Source organism: Drosophila bipectinata, chromosome 2R, assembly GCF_030179905.1.
Source record: "Drosophila bipectinata strain 14024-0381.07 chromosome 2R, DbipHiC1v2, whole genome shotgun sequence".
In the NCBI taxonomy this organism is placed as follows: domain Eukaryota; kingdom Metazoa; phylum Arthropoda; class Insecta; order Diptera; family Drosophilidae; genus Drosophila; species Drosophila bipectinata.
Window position 1 is genome coordinate 12,817,787 of NC_091737.1, and position 18,298 is coordinate 12,836,084.

Genomic DNA, 18,298 nt, shown 5'->3' on the forward strand with positions numbered 1-18,298 from the left:
GTGCTTTGGGTGCATTTGACGCTTGGTTCTCTAGATATATATTTTTTTTCAAGATTTTTCTGGATATTTTTGGGCGTGATCTTTGTGGTTTATAATATTGGGTCAGCAGATGGGCCGACTTACCGATATCTTGCCCGTTTCGAACATTAACTTTTGTACATTCTGCAAGACACAGGTACACAGGTACAGTATTTTATATATACATATTTGATGTCTTAATCTTAAGTTACTTATTTATTTTTGTAATGCATGTTCGGCAGCAATTTAACTTATTCACACCTCCGCTTTTTTTTTATGTAGTTTTCTGCACACAGAACGATTAAATCAAAACCCAACTAGGCGAGTGCTGCTAATCCTGTCTAAGTATCTAAGTGCGCAATATGTCAGGGCTTTATCGGATCTGAAATCGTTGGATGGTTGCACTAGTGGGTGGGTGGTGGACTAAGTAAGACTTCAGCCTGCTGGCTCTAGCGCGAAATGAATTGGAGGAAATCAATTGAATCGAGGGCAGGCAAACGAAAAATACCAAACGTGGTGAAAAGTGTGTGACTAAACGGGTTAGATAGTAGTAACGAGTGCCAGTTACGTGATGTACCACGGTACGTATACGTAATATGATATATAAATGGTGCGGTTTTTGCATAATAGCGAGTCTCGTTTGTTTCGAAAATGAATAACTATGATAATACTTATTTCAAAATGTTAGTTTAAAAAAAAAATGTTAGTACAATGTTAGTATTAGTCTAAATACGATTTTCAAAAATGATCTATCGAAATCTACGCTATTCGATATTATGCAATCTATTTGGTAATTGGAAGTTGGCATTTGGATTTTCGGGCTTACTTTGTGTAGTGTGGTCTGTTCTTCTAGCTGCATCTATTATTGGTTTTATGTTGGGTGGTGAGTTTTTTTTTAGGTTGATTGGTTGTTGTAGTTATTGTTGTTGTTGGGTAGTTGGGATGCGTTAAGTGTACATGTAAATACATTTTCAGATACAGATATAGATATATATATATATATATAGATATAATATATAGATATAGATGGTTGGTACAGATAGGCACATAGATATGTGTATGCAGAATGGGTTCATAGATTAACGATAGCAGTACGTATGTATGCATGTATGTAGGAATGTCTCCCGACTATATTTTATATATATTTTATGTACATAAGCACACACGCACATACACACGGCTTTAATGGCGATAAGTTAATGGTCTAAATCGAGGGGGGGAACTGGTCATAATGCACGAGTACCTGCGAACGCTCCAGATCGTGCTTCAGCCGCTCGTTCTCCAGCTCCAGCCTGGCGATCCGCTGCTTGGTGGACTCCCAGTCGGCGCTGCTTCGGCCCATCTCGCAGGTGGCCTTCTCCAGCTCCGCCTTCGACTTGCCCAGATCGCTCTGCGAGGCCTCCAGCTTGATCTCCAGCCGTTCCCGCTCGGTGACGGCCCGCTCCAGGCGCGTCTGCAGCTTCTCCACCTCGCTTTCGGCGGCCCGCAGCTTGATCTTGTAGTCGGCAATGTCCCGCTCGTGCAGATCCCGCTCCTCCTGCTTCTCGTGCTCGGCCCGGTCGCGCTGGTCACGCAGCTGGGCCATCTGCTTCTCCTTGTCGCCGATGGCCTCCTCCAGGCTGGTCAGTGCACCCTCGGAGCTGCTGTGGTGGGCCTGCATGGCGGACAGACGAGCACGCGCCATATCCACCTGGTTGTCTTTTTCCTTGAGCAGATCCTCGAGGTTCTCGATCTAATGGAAGAGAGCAGCACTTGAGGAATGACCCGGGAATGACATAACCCTTCTTTTGAACAACAAAAACATGAAACAAACTAAAAGACTAACTCTCTACAGGATTCTCCCAACTAGGATGGTTTTCTACAGGATGTACTGGGGTTTCTGACCTTGCGCTGGAGCACGCTGATCTTGCGATCCTTGATGTCCATGTGATCCTTGAGCTCGGTTAGCTCGCTGGTCAGCCGATTACGCTCCTGGACCGTCTGCAGGGTGCCCTGGGTCTTCTTCTCGATCAGGCGGTTCTTCTCCTCGAGCCGGGCCCGCATCTCCTCGACGTCCGTCTGCAGCATGTTGTAGTGCTCCTCTTTGGCACATAGCGACTCCTTGAGCACCGCTATGTGCCGCTGGTAGTCCTAATGGGAATTACTTTACTGTGCAAACGACAAACTTGGACGCGGAGCGATTCAATTTACCTGATGCTGCTCCTCGAGTGTTTTCATTTTGGCCGCCATCGCCAGGATCTCTTGATCCCTTCTCTGTATTTCAAGACGGAATTCGTCCAGCTGATTATTGGAGTACCAAGGGAAGTGTTACGGTACGGGGGTTTTTATTTGGTTTTTGGTTTTATTTTTTTTTTTGGAAAAGGAACAAGTACAGATAGAGATTAGATCAGAATATGGTGCCGCACAATAGTTGCCTGGGGACAGACATGAGTGTAGCCTTAGCCAGGACTACTAGTACTGGTATGGTACTGGGTGGTTAGTGTTTTTTTATGTTTTCAGAGTTGTATGGAAAGTATCTGATTGCTATTGGCTGTGGCAACTGAGTGTGAAATGAGCGATTAAGAGGTGCCAAGAGCGAGCTTACGCCTTTTTGTTAAAATGAGCTTGGATTAAATGGATTGGATATGTCGTTTTTGTCGGGCCCCCTACCCGTTCCGTAATCCTAGCCGCCCTCGTTGTGTGATGAGTCCTTTAAGGACTCATTTGGTATGTGTTTTTTATTTTGTTGGGTGGGTGGTGTCGTTGGGGGGGGTGGGCTGGAACGATGGTCAACGTTCGGTTTTCGTATGTAATTTTATTGTTTGCTTTCGAAAAGTTTCCATTTTATAATGCTTACAGCTTAGGTTTGTTTTTGTTTTTTTTTTTTTTAACAAATTTTGAGAATATTTCATTTGCTTGTCGGAATTAAGTCGGAATGCAATCTTAATTAGGTTTACAGTTAAATCATTGTATAAATAGTACATCCCGCAGGATCGTAAATGTATATGCGTATAATCAGAATATTAACCATAATTATTCAAATACAATACAAGTATATAGAGAGTTATGTATAATGTATATATCTTATATTAATATTCAAATGCCTCGTTTCTTGTTCTGTCCTTGTCGTCTTGTAGAAAAAAAATGGTTACAAATTAAGCTAATTCGAAGTTAGGGTATTCGGAATCGTCCAGTTTTGGCTGAGCAACAACAGAAGTGGAAAGTTCTAGGGGTTAGTTAGTATCTTTGTATCTTTTGTATGTTTTGTATCTATTTATCTTTATTCACACGCTCGCACATCTGTGCTGTATTTTCGAATTGGCTAGTGATAAGCTTTTTATCTTTCGATTATACTCACTTTGCTTTTTTTTTTTTTATAAACAATTGAAAAAGAGTTTATCTATGAACACAATTTTTGTTTTTTTGTTTTTGCGACTGGAACTACCAACTACAACTAGGCAAAAAATAAAAAAAGTTACTCCCGATTATCTATATTTTATTTAGTTATTTTTTAATCACTACTTTAACAAGAGTTTTTACTTTCTTTGAGAAATCCTTTAAGCATAAAATTTCGATTTTGAAAGCACAGAAAACAATCGATAGCACGTTTTAATCGATAGACCGACTAAATAATCTCTCACTACTCGTTTAGCATGCTTTCGAAATAAATAAATTTTGATTTCAATAAACTAACTTAGAGTTTCAACTTTAAAGTCAAGGAAAATAGTATTAGCCAACGATTCAAGGGAATAAATAGATAGATAGCTTCAGTTAGATGTATATTATTATATATCGATCTATAAGTGTATAAAGCGCTTCTTCGAATACGAATTACAAACACTAGTCGTTGAGTCGAATATACCATATAATAAATACAATACAATATTCGCATAGACACATTTTGAATGCTTCTTCGTTTCACTTGCTCGATGTCTCAGACACACAAAACTAATCCTTAAGAAGTCCTTAAGACCGACTGACTTTCCTAGACTTTCTAGATTGCACATTTTCTTATTAAATTTCAATGTTTTCGTTCATAATTGACCTTCATTGCTAATCACACGCTAGTTTGTTTATAACTCTTGCATTTGCTTTTGCTGGGGAAGGCGTTATAGAGGGCGTAATCCAATAAAAAAAAAACCCTAATCGTACACAGCGAGAGATATAGAAAGAGATCTGGAATAGAGCTCGGGCCGATTCAAATAATTATTCTACGCAAATGATGGCCGCTAATAGATCAACTTTTAATTGGGCTAAAGTTAGTCTGGTTAGTTAGGTAATTACTAGGTAGTTTGGGTATAGGAGGAGGTCCTTGACGGCGTGGAATTATAGTACTAAGACCATGCAAGGATTTCGTTACTTATTCGCTTAGATATTTTTTATAGATATAGAATGTGTCCGTGTGCTGCTCTAACAATTGGCTAAGTTTTCGAATTTTCATACTAAGTACGAGTTACTCTATAGGTTTTGATTTAATAAATTTTTAAGCTTCATTTTTTATTTCGGTTTATGTCAGCTCGCAAAAACTTGCAACATTCACATTCGCGAGACGACCGACCGGTTTAAAGTAAATTTTTTATTTCGCATATTTTGTCTTAATATTCACTTATATTTTTTCACTTTTCTGTGTATATATAAATTGTTGTTAATTTGTGAGTAAATCTCATTTAGTTTTATATACAGTCTTTTACTTTTGAGAGTCAAGAGCAAGGTTCTACAATTTTCAAATAATTTCAAAAAAAAAAAATCAACCATAACAATTCGAATTCAGTGACGAATTCGGCGTTATTATTCTCTGAAAATTTCTGCCCTGAGTGCTCTATGCAAGTAACTTAGATCAAAAATGTTTTTAATTCAAAATGAAAGTAACTTTTTGTTTTCTTTTTTTTTTTGTCTGTTGCTACTTTAAAATGGCACATGAAACAATAGTTCTCCTTCTCCAAACTTCTCCAATGCGAACACTTCAACTTCATCTTATCTTAGCCTAGGCTCTATTAAGGAGTATTCCATTTTATTATCATATATTCTTGTATATATATATATATTGTATGTATAATACTTGGTGTCTTGTCTTCTCCCTACTCGAGAACCGATCACTGCAAATGGCTTACTGGTTATGCAGAGGAAAGCGTTAAATGCAGATCATCCAGTCATCTATATACATATACTTCTATATAGATGGGCAGATCTAATCCAATTCTTATCGGTTCGTTCACTGATTGTTATATATATATTTATATATAGGATGCTGATGGGTTAGCTGATTCTGATTCTGAACTTGATGATGCTTTTTCGATGGTTTTTAATGGTGGTGAGTTTCGATTACGATATTCGATGTTTTTTTTTTTTGGGAAGTTTTCGAATTTCAAAAAGGGGGTTTTTTAATTTTTTTTCGGGGGAGGGGGGCGTTATCTTTTTGGATTTGAATTTTTTTAAGAGTCTAGGGATAGCGTGTCTACGTCAAATTTAAAACTTACTTGTCGCTTATGCTCTTGCGGCAGTTTCGGGTAATCTAAGTCTAGTTTCGAGTATGGCAGATGGTGGTGATGGTGACTTGGATGGGCTGAAGGCTGCTGCTGATGCGGCTGCTGGTGCGGCGCGTGGTGCGGATGCGAATGCGGATAGGCCGTGTGGTGTGAATGATGCGTGGAGTGGTGCGGATGCGAGTGCGTATGCGAATGCGGATGCGTATGCGAATGACTCGAATGATGACCGCCGACCAGTCCATCGACATAATCCCGGGCACTGCTGGCCAGCGTCCCGCCGAACGGTCCGCTCGTATTGGCCAGCGCCGCCAGCGGATGGGTCTGCAGGTGATTCTGGTGCTGGTGGACATGGTACTGGTATTGCGGATGCATCTGTTGCTGCACCGACGCCTGGATGTGCGAGTGTCCTAGCGGGGCGCTTCCTCCGTAGTGTTGCGTTCCCGCGAACTGCTGTTGCAGGTTGTACGCCAGGGCTGCGGCTCCGACTCCTCCTCCCATTCCGGTTCCGAGTCCGTGATTCTGGTAGTACTGTGAAATGGCGGGATTCGAGGCGTGCAGCGAATGGGCCATCAGTTGGCGCTGCTGGAAGGGTGCCAGAGGATTCCCGTACCCGGACGTGACCCCCAGGTCACTCTGGTACGGATTCCCATACCCACTGCCCATGGCCCCGTACTTGTAGGCGCCGTAGCCGCCCGTGGTTGGGTAGCTGGACACCAGGTTCGTTACGGAGTAGGCGGGCCTAAGTCGGGCTGCCGCCGCCGCGGCACTCTGGGCCGCTGTCAGCTGCGTGGGCAGCACCGTCTGTGGCACCTGCTGCTGCGGCACCTGCGGCTGGAAGTACATGTTCGGTTGCGAGGAGAAGCTCGTGGACATTTGCAGCAGATTGTCGTTAAGATACGGCGGCGAGGTGTCCCCCGGATGCAGCGTCGGGTAGCTGGACACCACCCGACCCATACCGCCCAGAGGCGTGGTCACCAGCTGGCCCAACTGGCGAGCCTGATTGGTGAGATTGAGGATCTGGCTGCTGCGCGATATCGACTTGTGGGCCTCGTTCAGCAAATTGACAATGTTGGAGGAGCTGGTCTGGTGCAGTGGCGGTGCAGGATAGCCGTACACATCGTTGTACATTGTGGCCGAGGGCAGACCGGCGATGCTGTAGCGCCGTCTCCGGATTGGCGAGGTCTGAACTGGGCCGTAGATCTGGGCCGCTGTGGGATCATAGAGACCGCCGTAGCCGGCGGAGGTTGTGGGCCCGTACAGATCGTACCCGGATGCGGCGGGTCCGTAACCATTTCCCGAGCCGTACGGCAAACTGCCCGGCCCCAGTCCAGGGCCGTAATACTGGCCAATAATATCCGGCAATGGGGGACTCGTACCGCTGGCGCCCGCGTAGTTATTGTACATCTGAAACGGGGCGATTTCAAATGGTTTTGGTTTCTGTAACTGCTGTGACTTGGCAGATGGACTTGTTAACTGGATTACTTGGTAACTTGGGTCTATATAAAGAGATATATATATCTATATATCTCTGGGTCGGTTGTAATAGTAGTAGTAGTAGTTTTTGGGGTCTGGTGTTATGTTATCTGTTATCTTTCTTTCGGTTTTCCGGCTCCGATGCTGTCTCGATGCTCACACAGTTGTTGGCAGCTATACCTTTTGATTTCGATTTCAGTTTCGGGTTTGTGTGGCATTATCATGATCGTGGCTTAACAAACATTAGCTAGACATTTACGTATCTATATATAAATTGTATATATAATGATATATTGGACTACGTTTATATAGAGATATATAGGTATCTTTGAATTGGATTACATTTAACATATTGAAGCGAAAACGATTTTTGCCCGAACACTTACGGACTATTCTGGCCCCATATTTGAAAAAAATTCAATAGTTTTCTTAGTTCTTGTTATCATAATTTTTTTTGTTGTTTTTCTACAAGTTTTTGTTTAGTTTTTAAGTTTTTCAATTTTGTACACTTTTTGCGCTTAATTTACAATAAGGTTTTGTAATAGAGATGAGATTTTTTTTTTGATTAATGAGTTATGATTTTTCGTTTGGTTTGCTTTCTTTCCAGTTCGGTTAGCTTTCGGTTTATATATAGTTATATAGTTAATTCTGAGGCACTTTTAGCGGCTCTTGTTGGCACCCAAAAAAAGTTCAACAAGGGCGGAGGTTGTGTTTGTGTGGGTGTGTGTGTATGAGGTGTATGAGGCATGTGTGTGTGTGTGTGTGTCTGAAAGGGCATAGAGGGGGCGTGGTCGAGAGGGGTTAAGAGGCAGGCGCAACATGAAATGTGTGTCACTTGGTTGACAGCCACGAGGATGTCGCTGCTTTTTGTATCTATTTATGTGAGTATTGCTATATCTTTGTATCTTTGTGTGAGAGTCCCTATATGGGTATGGGTGTGTGTAAAGATATTGGTGTCGATGCTGTTCTCTGTTGCATATATGTACTAGTGTGAGTTTGTTGCGAGATCAACGTGGCATACAAATGCAACTCGGAGGATTCTGATTTCGTATTTCTCAACTTTGAGGCAGAGAGGTTGGTTGGTTGGTGTATCGGTATATATATTTTCTATTGTTGTTGTTTTTTTTTCGGGGGAATATACATAGTATGTATGTTTTTTTTTGTACAATTTTTTCTTTCAGTATCTTGTACGCAGAAAAGAAACATAAATATTCGTATAACAATATATAGTTCAGATGCATTATAGAAATAACGTGCAAAAGTATATTTGTTAAATAATTTGGTTCGGTGTGTTAGAGAAAACAAACAAAATATATATTCATATAGTTGTTTTTTTTTTTAAATATTTTTTTAGACAGACAGTGAGAGATAGAGAGTGTGTTGTGAAAGAGACAGAGTTTGAGTTAGAGAAAGAGACAGTTACAAAAAGATTCATAGAAACAGAGAGAGAGATAGAGAGAGAGAGTGTCGACAGAGCATAGTATCTTTTTGGGGGTTATCCTTTATCCTTTTGAACAGTGAGTGGTTGTGTGTGTGTGTGTGAGTGTGTGGGTCTAACTGTGTCCGTGAGAAAGGGATGGAAGAAGAGTTGTGTGTCGGTGTGCGAGTGAGAAGGAACCCATCATGGAGTGATGTTCTTGTTGCATTGCGTGTTGTGTGTGTGTGTGAGATCAGTTTTGTTTGGAACCGGTCTTAAAGTTCGTTTTGGAAAGTTCGATATTTACAAAAACCAAAAAGTAATATATCATACACAAACACGAAGGACACGCCCATATGCACTTTTGAAACACACGCACACACACACATATGGGCGTGTACAGTAAGTTATAAGTAAGTCAGTCGCAACGACACTGGTCTTTCTTTAATTTTCTTTTTGTCTTTGGCTTTCGGCCTTGAGATCTAGGCTTGGATTTTGGGTGGGTGGGGCTGGTGGGTGGGTATGGGGTCTCGGTCTGTCGTTTTGGTAAGCGAAGTAACGCAATAGATATCAAAAACAACATACTGGATAATAATATATTTATATATATAAAGTATAGTTGTAGTTGCTGATATTCGATAGGTATATATATATATATGTATATATGTATATTTAAGCAGCGACAGAGAGAGAGATATATATTTAAAGAAAGGGTATAGAGAGAGAGAGAGTGAGTGGGAGTAACAGAGACAGAAACAGAGAGGTAGCAGTATATATATATATATATAAATATATATATGTTTGTTAGCCATATTGTGGAATATATATACACGTCGTAATTATTTTATCATTTTATCGTCAAAGAGTTGTCAGTGTTTCGATTTCGATTTCGATTTCGATTCGATATTCTTTCCTTTTCTTCTTCTTGCCCGTCTATACTCGATGTTTCATCGTTATCCTTTTTCTTCTTCATTTATTTGTTTCTTTTGATGTTTATATTTATTTTTTGATTTTATATAGATTATTAGATTATTTTTGGTATCGTGCGAAAATATTACAAAAGCATATTGTAAATAGTTGCATACGTTTTTCGATTCTTGGTAAACAAATTTCTCATTTGTTAATGTATTTTTTTTTGATTTGTATACTTTTTTTTGATTGCTTTTAGAACAACAACAAAATAGAGTTTTTTTTTGTAATGATATAATTAAAAAAGATCAATTCTGGAAACAAATATGTATATTTTGCATTTATTGAATTAAGTTGTTTTATTTGGTTTTGGTTTTTATTCAAGATTTGTTGCCTACGGTTTTTTTCTTTTTTTTTTTTAGAAAGTGTCATGATTTATGATTTTGATTCGATAATGCCAATTATTGGAGCCATTACAATCGATAAGTTTCGTGAAAAAATCATCTGCATCTTTTGGCAATAAAATGACAAAAGAATTATTCTTGTATGCTAAATAGATCACAGTTCACTAATGGTTTGTTAATTTGTATCTGATCATTTCAGGTGGGATTTTAGCTTTCTGTTTTTCTGAATTAATTTTTTTTTCTTCTGATTTTGTCTATTTGTTTGCTCTTTGTTGTGTTGGTTAAATGTTATATATTACTTTTTGATTATGTAAGTACAGTTTAAAAAAAAAAAGGGAGTTAAAAAATCAGCGTTCCGTTCAAAATGCTAAGTTAACATTAAACGCAGAACAAACATTGTGTGAGTGTGGATTGTGTGTGTCAGTGTGTGGGTGTAACAGGATATCAAAATAAGAAGAAGGAGAAGGAAAAATGAAAAACAAGTGAAAATAACAGTAAATGGAAAACAAGTGATCAAATCTAGAAAAAAGGTACAACGGTACTACGGAATTAAATTTTACAAACAACATTAAGACACGCACACAAAACAGTTACAAAACTCACATTAATACACATATTTATGTTTTGAAGTTAAAACAAGGATTAATATAAATTTAGAAAAATGATGCCAACTGGCAAGAGGAAGAGAAGGCTAGAAAGGCTAGAGGGGAGAAAGCTACAGAGAGAGAGAGAGAGAGATAGATTGGGAGTGGGGAGAGCACAGGTGAGCAGAACACTTAAAATAATGCCAAGAACTTTTGCTCACCCACACAATGCCAGCAGACTTCCACACACAAACACACGCACACACACACACATATATGTATATGGAAATTGCGGACCGAAATAACAACATTTTGGTTACAAGGTTACGTATACGTCACGTGTGTTTGTGTGTTTTTCTTCTTTTTCATTTTTGAACAATAGAGGAAAGAGAGATGTATAGAGAGAGAGTGAAAGAGAAAGATTGAGAGTAAGAAAAGGTGGGCGGGGGGCAAGCTAGAACAAAGCCAAAAGGAATGCAAGTAAGAAGCGAAATCAAAAGCCGAGAAATGTCCATGTGTGTGTGTGTCTGTGTGTGTTGGTTGGTGGAAGTGTGTTAAGTGCAAAATACATGTAGCAGAGTGTATTTTCTGGTTTTACTCCCATTTCTTCTGGTTTTGGTTATTGTTATTGTTGCGTGCCCAGCACAAATCATAAAATTAAAAAACAAACACATAAAAACTGAAAATTGCAAAAAAAAAACGAAAAGAAAGCAGTTTCAACTTTTATGACCCCCGAAGACTGAGTGAGAAAAAGAGAGATATGCACACAAACAGAGAGAGTAAGAGAGGTATGATTTAGAGACTGAGGGGCAGACTGTACCCCCGGCGACATTGACATGTGAACACATCACGCAGAACAAACAAAAGTCGACTGTTAGAGGGGGAAGAGTCCCTGTTTTCAGCTTTTTCCAATTGAAGAATGGGAATTCCCCAAACCCCCCTAGTGTTAATCATGACAAATCATCACGTTCATGTTCGTTTTGTATGCGAGCAAGGCCAGACAGAGTCCTTTTCCCCCTATTGTGTCCTGCAGACACCCCCCCACCCCACTCCAGTCCCAGTCCCAGTTTCAGTTTTAACCCATTGTCAGTGGCTGCCCCATCTTTTTTGCAGAACGCACGTGCCTGCTGGAAATGTATTTCAAGTGACATTTATGAAGTGCATCCCTGTCAGTGCTCTCTTTTACACAAATTTTGTCGGTAGGCTTTTCTGCTAATGAGCTGCAGCATTTCTGTCTATGCATCTTGCACTTTTCCGCCGCACGCCGCCGCCACTCTCTCTCTCCAAGTTCCGGCCCTGTTGCCGAATTTCACTAATTACGCAGAAAAGTAGGCAATGCTTTTTTTCGTTACTTTTTATATAGTTCGGGTCAGAGAACGGCACGGGTGACACTTTTCGACACCCTATGCATACCCATAAAAATTTGTGTGCGAGTACCACTCCACTATAGGAAATTTGACCACTTTTTCTGGCCAAAAACCATTTTTTGAAAGTTAAAGGATTTAAATAATTTTAACTGCATATCATTCACAATAGATTAATTTTTAATGTTGCATACCAGAAATTTTCATAGATGGCGCCACTGCGAAGAAAACAGCTGTTACAAACAGCTGTTGATGTTAACATTTACATGAGCTTAGAATTTACGATTTTTTGGTGCGATTTTAAAAACACGAATACTTAAAATTTTATGGACAAAATAAAAAGTTTTGAAATGAATACTTTTTTAAGTGGTTTGTATTGTGTGTTTGTGTATGTGAAGTGTCCAAAAAACTTGTGTTGTCCTTATAATAAAGTGAAAATGTAAGCAGTCTAGCATAAGAAATTTTTAGAAATAAATCACATTTTTAAAAAGAGATTTAAACCAAGTCTGGCGGAGTCGGACAATGTAATTTAGTCCATGTTGTAGATTGTTTAATTTTCTTCAAATGAGTGAAATATGAATATGCATAAAAATGCACTTTCGAAGAAATTCATAATTTAAGGAGGCAACCTCAACACCTTGAATGTGAATCTGTTAGCTGTGAGACTAGTGCAAAACCGAACAGTTAGAATGTTATTTTTAAATAGGGGGCGGTGCCACGCCCACAATTTTTTCATTTCTGAGTTTTTTTGACCATATAAACTCAAATCAAAAATCAAAATTTAAATATCTTGCTTAGTTTTTGAGTTAGAATGTGTTTCTTAAAAAGTGGGCGGTGCCACGCCCACATTTTTTTAAAATATTGAATCTATTGACCATGTGAACTCAAATCAAAAATCAGAACTTAAATATCTTGTTTCGTTCTTGAGATATTATTTTTGGCCAGAAAAAGTGTTCATATTTCCTATAGTGCACTCGCCACACAAAACAAAAAAGGCAAGAACGACACACACAATTTTTGGATGAGTACAAAGTGTCTATTGCCTTTCTTGCACTCATGATTTTGTGCCTATTGCCTTTCTTCCACCCATGATTTTGTGCCTATGTGTCTTGAGCCGCAAAACACCCGAGTGTTTTTCGGTCGCTTGTTCGGATCATACCAACCACCCTAAAAAAAGGGGAAAGATTTTGTCCTTCTCCTTTTCTTTCCTTTCTGTCCTTTTCTAACTACCTACGCGTCTAGACTTCGTGCACGGGTTCCTAGAACCCTTTCCTACGATCGTTTTATGATCTTTTTTTGTGCCGTTCTTCCACCCATCCGTTTTTTGTTTGTGCCTGCGATCCACCCATCCGTTTTTTGTTTGTGCCTGCGATCCACCCATAAGAAACTTACTGGGTAAAAAAAAGGCAAGCACCCGAAATCATGGGTGTTTCCAGACACCCGAAGTTTCGTGCATGGTAAATACTCATGCACAAAACTTCGTGCATGAAAGACACTCGGGTGCCTAAAATACCCGGTGTTTTTCGTGCCACTCATTGTGCGAGTGGCAAGTTGCCGTTCTCTGGTTCGGGTATTAGTGTTAGTATTAGTATGAGTGTGGAATTTAATTTGCAACTCGAGGCCACAAAAAAAAAAGGACAGGCGACACAGAAGAAGAAGTTTAAACCATTTTGTTTGTTTTGCGTGCTCGTTTGTTCTACACAGAGGAAAACTTTCGAATGTCCTTGTCCGCTTTAGATCCTAATTGGATGTTTATAAATTAATTACTGCAAGAGATAATCTACATGATTGATCTTAATTTGTAAAAGGATAAAAGCTTTTAGTGGTTTTTGAGGTTTTTTAATTGAATTTTAAAACAGAAAAAGACTCAAATCTACATTAAATTTATAAAAAAAAAAGCAGTCTAGTTTTCTCTCTCTCTCGGTTTTTGTGCTCCTCTATCCTGTTCGCCCTCTAGGGGGGGTTGAGTGTCTCGTGTTACGCCTTGACAGGACATTTAAATGGCTTTGGGTGTCTGGGATTGTAGTGCGCCTACCGCTGCAGTCTATGGCCCCATTGATAGCCATCGTTTTGATTTACGCCCGCAACCCTTAGCCCTTAACCCCTAACCCCTTAAACACACACACACCCCACACAGACATTTAGAGCTGGGGGGGCTGTCGTCGATTTTGTTATTTTTAGTTGCCTTTGGCTGATTGACTTTTGAATGAAATTGAAGCCGAAGTTGCAGTTGACATTTCTTGTGTTCTGATGTACTGATGATGAAGTAATGACATTTCGATCTGATGATGACATGATGATTGTTCTCGATGATGGAGTTGATGTGAAGTTTCGGTATTCAGTTGCCGCGACTGACTGTTTTGTTTGGTTTGGTGAGTGAAGTTGGGTTTCCGGTTAGGCGCTTGGCTAAGAACTCGTTACAATACCTTGTAGTAGACATAGGCATTGTCCATAGGTTTGTGGGTGTCGGGCCTGGTCTTTAAAAGCTAATGTTGCCGCAATGCAAATTGCGATTGCAGTTCGTTGTACTTGGAATTAGTGGCTGGCTTTCAGCTATTTATGTAATTTGAGACCTGCAGTAGTATGTGCGCAGGTAAGTGTGTGTGTGTTTGTTGTTGTAATAATACTTCTAACTTCCTTGTTACTTGTATTTTTGTTGTTGTTGTTGTTCTATTATCTTAGCGCTACTGCTTCCTGATTCTTAGCGCTGTCTGCTTAATGTGAATGTGAGTGTAACCTTCTGGCCCACCACACACACTCGTACATATTCTCAATGAGAGAAAGGCACCCCACACACACACACACACACACAAACGCAAACGCAAACACACTAACTGCCAGAAGAAGGGAGACTTTCTGGCGAGCTATAAAAAGAAATTGTTGTTTTTCCTCGCTAGCTGTTGTTGTTTTTGTTTGTGTTGGTGTTAGCCCGATTTTCGTTGTCTTTGTTGTTGCTAGTTAATGTTTGCTGCCTTCAGCCTGCTTCTGCTGCTGCGAAAGATTTTTTCTTTTTTTTGTTTTTTGGCTGCTGCGGCTGCTTAAGCAAAAATTATTGATTTTATGCTGCTGCTGCTGCTGCTGGTGGTGCTCCTGCTGATTCTGCTCCTGCTCCTGCTCCTGCCAAAACGATGTTGATGCAGGAATTGAAAATTGAATTGCACTCAAGCTATTATTTGCACACAGACACAGGCATTTACAGGTAAAGGCACAATATTGAAATGCTCCACATTCCTATTCTATTTTACATTCTTCGTCGGTCAAGGAATGAAATTTTTTCACAAATACATATACATATACATAGATATATATATATTATTTTTTTTTTTTATTTGAAACACACGCGTTCGCGCCACGACCTCTCGTTCGAGTGGGATTTTCTTTTGCGATTAATATTTGGCTTTCCACAAAAATAGGTCCCTCTGCTTATGCGTATCCTAGCCCAAAGTCCTAATTCACTTTGGTTGGCCTGGCTCACTGCCCACTACAGAATTTTTTCTGCCATTTGCCTTCTGCCTCTTTTATTTTTTTTTCTTTTTTTTTTTTTTGTATGTTGTATGCCACACTTTCTTTCTTTCTGTGCGATTCGCGACGCGATGGGCTCTTTGGCTCTTTCTTTTGGGTCGTCCGTGTCTCGGCTCGTCGGCTGGAGCGTTGCGTGTACAACTGTTCGCGCCTGCGGAGCTTTCCCAACCACGAGGCCACTCAGCAGCCCCATATATCACTCATACGCTCTGTTGGTCCGTTGGGATGTCGGAGCGGAAGCTCCTTCGGTCTCTCGCCACTCATTCATTTTGGCTCGCAAACCAAAGCGGTTTAGGATTTGCATTTATGATTTGATAGCTTTCGGTACTTAATAGGGTAATAAAGTTTTTATGAGATTTTCAGTTTCAAAGGGTTACTTTTTGGGTTCTATAGCTTGCAATTAGTTTTATATATTATAAATATTATTATTAATATTTTAAAAACTTAATATCAAAGCAGCAGCAGCATTCTATCATTAACTTTTATTTACAAAAAAATATATTTCCACTTATTTGCTCTCCTATTTATAAGTATCAGATCTTTCGTCACTAAAGCTACTTTCTCACTCAAACTGTGTCCTCAAACTCAGCTCCCGATTGAGCTCCTCTCTCGGAATCCACTCACAAATTTTAGTCATGTGGTCTGTGCCAAAAAAAAGCTTTAACCGCCAAGCGAGAGCTTTTACGTTCATTTACGCTCAAAAGCTGGCGGCGGTATTGATTGCTGCCGAAAAACAAGGGGGATGCCGGGGGGAGTCTTGGCAGGACGGTGACGAGGGAGAAGAACTCGCTAAACAGGCAACATACTCGCCAGTAGCTTAACCCTCCAATGGCTGCTGTTAGTTGAATCGACCTAGCCCGCTGCTGCATCTGATGGCCTGCGCATGACAAGGCTCTGCACTTCTCGAGCAGCTGACTTGAAGCAGGCGAGCTGCCAGTGGGTGGCTGGCAGTAGCCTAGCCTCCTTTTCCGTTGCACCACCGCATCCCTCCACCCAACACTCACCACCCATCCGGATCTGGCCCGCAAATGGCATTCCGGGCCAACTGGCCCTCAAAAGTAGGCAACACTTTGCATATTTTTCCAGCTTCCATTCAATTATTATGCTAAGTGGGCAACTCATTAGGCAGTCATTTGTTTTTCATTTTTTTTCCAATGCATTTTCAAATGGAATTTCAATTTCAGTTCGGCAATCGATAAATCGAAGTACAAATTCCACCTGCCTGGCCAGGTCCTACCTTAATGCTTTTAATTCTTTTCTCTGAAACTCTATAACGCACTTAACTTGTTATGTGGCCGGGCTGTATATTGTTTCTCTTCTTTTTTTTGCTGTGCTGGGAAAATGAATTTTGCGGTACGCCGCGTAATTATTTTATGCCCCCGCAAAACAAAGAGCTCTGCCAGCCAACAGCATAATATATCAAGCGTTGAGCAAGGCCCACTGGCAGCCATAACGATATCCGAGCATCGAGGTTCGAGGTCTGGAGCTCCTTCCTCCGAGAACTCCCGCTTTCCGTGCTCCATGACCATTATTATTTATGCGTATGCATAGGATTCCGGGCTATATGGCTGACTGGGTGGGTGACTGGCTCTTTGGCCGGCTATTTTATGAGGGGCTGTCGTGTGAGTTTTATTTAGTGACCTGCGAGTGAAACGCCTGCCATAATCGGTTGCCAGTAAGTGGGGAATTTAATATAGAGTCGGGCAGTATTTTATGCCAGTTTGGTTCTAGAGGTTTTAAATTTTCTTAAATAAGAATATTTTATGTGTAATTTACCGCTTTGTAAAAATACTAGTTTATTATCCTTTAATTTCACTTACTAAGTTCATTTAGTTTTTGTAATATTTTCATAATATGATTAAAAGGCAACAAAATAACTAGAAAAATATTGAATTTAATTAAGCTCTAGTTGGGATAACTACTTAAATACCATTCCACTAACAAATTCTTGAAATATTTAAGCCAAAACGCACTTAAACCCGCTCCTGCCAGGGCCGGCATGTGCCAATCCCCGTAATACATCTAGATCTCTCCCCTAAAACCTCTCTCTAGCCGCCGGCTTAGGCTGCTAATTAAAATTCAGCCATTGGCATCGTTTTGCATAGTTTCTAATTTCCCCCCACCCAGAGAGGAGGGGCACGACAAGAGAAGAGTGGGTCTAGAGGGCCTAGAGAAGAGGGCGAGCCAAACAACATGAATATTTGAATATGGATTGGTGTGGTCTGGCATACTGAGTAGCAACGCTAAGCTTCGGTCATCCGGAGGGGTTAAAGGCGTCGGGTAGATTGGCCCTAAGAAGGTCTTTAGCTCTAGGGTTTTTGTTTTTATTTTATTTTTTTTTTCTCTGAGAAGGCTCACACACTCACCCTTACCCCCTGCTCCTCCTGAGCGTATTTCTTGATTTCGCGCTCCAAATCAAGCTGTATGGTTGTTGTTTCCATTTTTGTTGTCGTTGTTGTTGTTGTTGGGTTCACCAGAAGTGAGAAGGTTGAGTTTTCGCATAAGTTTCTTAAATTTTCCTTACATATATTATACATGAGTCTAAGTGTGTATGTGTCAGTGTGTGTATAGCGTGTGTAAGCCAAAAGTTTGGAGCATCAAGCAGACAAAGTGGCGTCGGTTAAATGGCCATAAGAAGTAGACAATAAAACGAGGAATATCTTCTCGTAAAAAGTGTACATTTCAGCCCCAAAAATACATGGCCCAGGATACATGGAGATACAGAGAGATGATGCGTGCCGAGCCTTTGGCTTATGTAAGAGTGCCAAAAGTCAGAGGGAAAACTTGATTCGAACCCGATTCGGGCCAACTACTAAACAAGATGAATTATTGAAACTTTTCCTCCTTTTTCTGCTCCTGCCTTTTTTTTCCGCCCAACTAGAACACAGAGGAAGTGTGCAAAAGTGGTAGGCTTTTTGCAGCTTTTCCAGCAGTTTGCAATAAATAGAAACTGCAACGAAAATACTCGTAGGATATGTAAAACGCACTGACCTCGAAAGGACTGCCGCAGCCGATTGCTCTCTTTTCCGGCCCAGCCAACGCGGCGTATACGCAACAACTTTTAATTGCTAGCCGGGAAAACCAGTCGAAATTCGTGCTCTTTCAGTTTGTGGGTGGTATTCTTTTTTTAGGCTTGATTTTT

General features: G+C 40.4%; 1 protein-coding gene across 17 annotated transcripts in view; it reads right to left on the reverse strand.

Moving 5' to 3' along the window:
• Positions 1-18,298, reverse strand: part of brp (ELKS/RAB6-interacting/CAST family member bruchpilot) — a 41,191-nt gene that overhangs the window by 12,473 nt on the left and 10,420 nt on the right. For 7 of the 17 annotated variants that reach the window (XM_070279243.1, XM_070279245.1, XM_070279244.1 and 4 more), the window contains 5 exons: positions 5,475-6,887; positions 2,209-2,298; positions 1,903-2,148; positions 1,262-1,750; positions 845-877 (listed from right to left, as the gene is read on the reverse strand). In XM_070279243.1, coding sequence (XP_070135344.1) covers positions 845-877; positions 1,262-1,750; positions 1,903-2,148; positions 2,209-2,298; positions 5,475-6,887 — 2,271 coding nt within the window. Of the gene's footprint in view, positions 1-844; positions 878-1,261; positions 1,751-1,902; positions 2,149-2,208; positions 2,299-5,474; positions 6,888-14,060; positions 15,499-18,298 lie in introns of those variants that run through there. The other 10 variants (XM_017250500.3, XM_070279249.1, XM_017250498.3 and 7 more) reach the window with 4 other exon arrangements.